This window comes from Castanea sativa, chromosome 10 (assembly GCF_040712315.1).
Source record: "Castanea sativa cultivar Marrone di Chiusa Pesio chromosome 10, ASM4071231v1".
In the NCBI taxonomy this organism is placed as follows: Eukaryota; Viridiplantae; Streptophyta; class Magnoliopsida; order Fagales; family Fagaceae; genus Castanea; species Castanea sativa.
This window is the reverse complement of record NC_134022.1, coordinates 3,770,241-3,775,217: the sequence shown is the minus strand read 5'-3', so window position 1 is coordinate 3,775,217 and position 4,977 is coordinate 3,770,241. Positions and strand designations below refer to the sequence as shown.

The following is a 4,977-nucleotide window of genomic DNA, read 5'->3' as shown; positions in this document are numbered from 1 at the left end:
ACAAAGGGTGAACCAAGCTATAAATATGCAACGCAGAGATGGAAAGCACTACACCCCAAGTGTGGTGGTAGAATCATATCATAGTGATCAAGTGGTTGGACGACGATCACAGACTGAGAGACAAATGTCCCGTGATGATGTGTTGCAGCAAATGCAATCAGAGATAGATTATCTGCGCAAACGCTTAGATTGTAGGAAGCGTGGTAGGAGGAGCCCATCTTATTCGTCCAGTGATAGCTCCGAGGAAAAATGAGGAGGAGATCATCAAGCATCCAAGTCTCTTCCTAATGAGTCTCGTTTGGTTACTTCTTATGGTGGCAGGGCAAAGATGGGGGAGGAGACAAGAGGTGGGGATGGGTCATATCAAGGTGAGGGGAATGATGCAATGGGTAAAGCCTTGAGGCAAATCTCTAAATCCCCTTTCGTGGCCCGGATAAACAAGGCAAAGCTCCCCCATAGATTTTCTCAACCTATATTTACCATTTATAATGGCAGGACTGATCCTGTAGAACACCTCAGTCATTTTAATCAAAAGATGACAATTTATTCGAATAATGAAGTGTTGATGTGTAAAGTTTTTCCTTCCAGTTTGGGGCCAGTGGCCATGCGATGGTTTGATGCTTTGGAGGAAGGTTCCCTAAAGTCCTTTGAAGAGTTGACGAGGGCATTCGGGGCTTGGTTCATAACATGTAGTATGGTCCCAAAACCCTTGGATGCATCACTATCTATGGCAATGAGGGAAGAAGAAACGCTCAAAACTTATTCCGATCGGTATTGGGAAATGTATAATGAAATTGATGGAGATGTTGAAAATGTGGCTGTAAGAACTTTTAAGGTGGGGCTCCCTACGGAGCATGGATTAAGGAAGTCCTTGATAATGAAAGCAGTTGTAGACATGCGTCAGCGTATGGATCGTATAGACAAGTATAAGCGGGTTGAGGAAGACTAGATTCAAAGCAAAGCAAAGCAAAAGCAAAGCAAAAGCAAAGCTATTTCCGGAGAAGAAAGATCTTCGGGGAATGGGGTATCAAGGCAGTCGTCCTAGGCGAGATTTTCCAATCGTCCATTGCCAGCTGGAACTCCTTTGGTTAATTCATTGTTCAAGGAACCTATACATCAAATATTGGAGAAAATAAGAGACGAACCATACTTTAGACAACCTAACAAGATGAGTGGAGATGCATCCTTGAGGAATCAAAGTCTTTATTGTCATTATCATCAAGACAAGGGACATACCACAGAAGAGTGTCGGACGTTGTGTGACCATTTGAACCAATTGGCCAAGGTGGGAAAGCTCAATCATTTCTTGTCTAGGCCGGACGGGCAAGTTGGACATCAAGGTACGAGAATGTATCGTGGAAACATTCCTCGGCCAGCATTAGGCACCATTAACGTCATTTTGGTGCAACCGAGAAGAAGAGCCGAGGATCCTTCTCGAATCATGTCCGTGCATAGTAGTTGTGGGAATGAAGTCATAGAGGGAAGCAATCAATTGGCTAAAAGGATGAGGTTCTCGGCAACGCCAATGTTGGGTTTTTCTGAGGAAGATAAGGAAGGAACATGCCAACCCCATGATGATGCATTAGTAGTAACTATTCGTATCAGGGAATATGACGTGAAACGAGTCTTGGTGGATGATGGAAGTGGAGCGGAAATTATGTATCCCGACTTGTTTAATGGTTTAAAGTTGAAAGATGATGATTTGGAGGAGCATGATTCTCCGTTAGTAAGCTTTGATGGGAAATCGATGATTCCACAGGGGATGATTAGGCTGCCTGTACAGGTTGAGGATGCAGAAGTCCAGGTTAACTTCATAGTAGTCAGGGCGTATTCACCTTACATAGCCATTTTGGCTAGGCTTTGGCTCTATGCAATGAGGGCAGTTTCTTCAACTTTGCACGTAATGGTGAAGTATCCTATCCAAGGAAGGATGGGAGTACTACACGGCAGTCAGTCGGTAGCCAAGCAGTGTCTGATGTCTGCAAGTGTTAGAACAGGGGAAGGTTCAGCAACGGGGGCAACTCTAAAAACTTTATAGCAATTAAGGAAATCTGCTCGAGGGATGGGTATCGATGTGGATGGAGGTTCCGTTGAAGAACTGGACAAGGTATTTATAGGGGAGGATAAGGAGAGATATTTTTAGGTGGGATCCCAATTTCCAGTATCGAAAAAGGAGGAATTAGTTAAGTTCTTAAAGGGTAACATTGATGTTTTTGCATGGACAACCTATGATGTCCCGAGGATTAATCCAAAGTTCATTTGTCACCATCTGAATGTTAGTCCCGACGCAGTGCCCCGCAAGCAGCCTCCTCGGCGTGCATCCCAAGAGCATGCCGAGGCAATAAAAGAGGAGGTTAATAAGTTAAAGCAAGTTGGGGCAATCAAGGAAATCTTTTATCCTAAATGGCTTGCTAACACTGTTGTGGTTGAAAAGAAGAACGGAAAGTGGAGAGTTTGTGCCGATTTCACTTATCTGAATAAGGTATGTCCAAATGACCCCTTTCCTATTCCGAGAATTGATCAATTGGTGGATGCAACTGTTGAGCATCCTCGGATAAGTTTCCTAGATGCTTTTTAGGGTTATCATCAGATACCTCTGTCATTGAGTGATCAGGAGAAGAGAGCTTTTCGTGCTCCTAATGGCAATTACCATTATCGAGTAATGCCTTTTGGTCTTAAGAATGCAGGCTCCACTTATCAAAGAATGGTGACTAGAATGTTTGAATTGCAATTGGGGTGTAATATGGAAGCGTATATTGATGACATGGTAATTAAAAGTAAGAGAATAGGGGACCATTTGAGGGACTTGGAAGAAACCTTCTCAGTCCTTAGGAGGTATAAATCGCGTTTGAATGCTTCCAAGTGTTCTTTCGGAGTAAGTTCGGGAAAGTTTCTTGGGTATATGATAATGCATTGGGGAATTGAAGTTAATCCTGACCAGATTAAGGCTATCTTGGGGTTGCATCCTCCTCGGAATCCTAAGGAGGTACAGAAGCTGACTGGTATGTCTGCGGCATTGAATTGATTTATTCCGCGCTCTGCAGACAGGTGTCGACCTTTCTATCACCTTTTGCATAAATGGAGAGATTTTTAATGGACGGATGAGTGTAATTTGGCTTTTGAGAATTTGAAGCGATATTTGGCGACTCCGCCAATATTATCACGGCCGGAGAAGGAAGAGGTGTTGTATGCCTATTTGGCAATTACAGATTATGCTGTAAGTCTTGTCCTAGTATAGAATGATGGTGGAATTCAGAAACCGGTGTATTACATTAGTAAAACTTTGCAAGAGGCCGAGAAGTGGTATTTACCTTTGGAAAAGGCTATGCTAGCCATCGTACATGCAACAAGGAAGCTTCCCTATTATTTTCAAACTCATACGGTAGTGGTACTTACCCTATTGCCTTTGCAAGCTCTCATGAGGAAGTCCGATTATACTGGTCGCGTGGCTAAGTGGGGAATGAGGCTTGGAGCTTATGACGTTAAGTATATGCCCCGGACAGCTATCAAAGGATAGGTTCTTGCCGATTTCGTGGCCGAATTTACGGAGGGTGGCGTTAGGCAGGAAGATGTCATGCTAACCGTGATGTCTATTGGGCCCGGGAGTGTTCTCCTTTGGGAAGTTTATACGGATGGGGCATCTAATCGAAAGGGAGCAGGGATTGGAATTGTGTTAATCACCCCTGAGAAGTTAGTCATGGAAAAGTCATTACGACTAGGGTTCGCAGCCACTAATAATGAGGCCGAGTATGAAGCTCTCCTAGCATGTGCTCAAATGGTTAGGCATTTGGGAGGAGAAATAATCGAACTCTATTGTGATTCCAGATTAATTGTTGGACAAGTTAACGGAGAATTTGAGGCTAGGGATGAAAGGATGAAAAAATATCTCAGCAAAGTCAAAGGGGTATTAGGCATGTTTAAAAGCTTCAAAGTAAGACAAATTCCAAGAGGGCAGAATGCTCATGCCGATTCTTTGGCCATGTTAGCCACATCCTTGGGCTCGAAGTTACCGCGGACGATGATGGTGAAGGATTTGATGAATTCTAGTCTTATTGGCATCCCAGCAGTTAGGGTTCACAGCATTCACGTTGGCCCGAGTTGGATGGATCCGAATGTAACCTTCTTAAAACATGGTATGTTACCCAAGGATAAAGTGGAAGCAGAGAAGGTACGGAGAAGTGCCCCCTGTTACTGGCTTTCTGAGGAGCATAAGTTGTACAAACGTTCTTACTCGGGGCCATATCTTCTCTGCGTGCATCCTGAAGTTGTTGAGCCTTTATTGGAAGAGTTACATGAGGGAATATGTGGAAGTCATACTGGGGGAAGATCGTTAGCCCACAGGACCATGACTCAAGGGTATTGGTGGCCAAATATGCAGAAGGCCTCCCAAGAGTATGCAAGGAAGTGTGATCAATGTTAAAGGTTTGCACCAAACATTCATCAACCAGGGGGAGTCTTAAATCCATTATCTAGTCCATGGCCTTTTGCTAAATGGGGCTTGGATATCGTCAGACCTTTTTCTCGAGCAACTGGTAATAGAAAATGGCTCCTCGTCGGCACGGATTATTTTACTAAGTGGGTAGAAGCCGAACCACTAGCTAACATCAGAGACGCAGATGCTAAGAAGTTTCTTTGGAAGAATATTGTAACTCGCTTTGGAGTCCCGCATACTCTGATTTCTGACAATGGACTTCAGTTTGACAGCAAGGATTTTCGTAGGTATTGTGGGGATCTGGGAATAAGGAATGGATACTCAACACCAGCCTACCCTCAAGGAAATAGTCAAGCTGAGGCTACAAACAAGGTCATTTTGGCGGGGTTAAAGAAGCGATTAGACGATGCTAAAGGAAGATGGGTAGAGGAGTTGCCTCATGTGTTGTGGACTTATCGCACTACCCCCCGAAGATCAACAGGCGAGACACCCTTTTCAATGACATATGGAATGAAGGCGGTAATCCCGTTGGAGTCAGGCTTCCC

The 4,977-nt window shown here is 44.1% G+C and overlaps 1 protein-coding gene across 1 annotated transcript; it reads left to right on the top strand.

The window, feature by feature from the left end:
* Window positions 1-328: 328 nt before the first annotated feature.
* LOC142613538 (uncharacterized) lies at window positions 329-949 on the top strand. Its single transcript, XM_075785922.1, has one exon. The coding sequence runs from the start codon at window positions 329-331 to the stop codon at window positions 947-949; it is 621 nt and encodes a 206-aa protein (XP_075642037.1).
* Window positions 950-4,977: the final 4,028 nt, after the last annotated feature.

Coding starts and splice junctions, on each gene's coding strand:
- LOC142613538 (XM_075785922.1), top strand. CDS start 329: ATGGGGGAGGAGACAAGAGGTGGGGATGGGTCATATCAAGGTGAGGGG.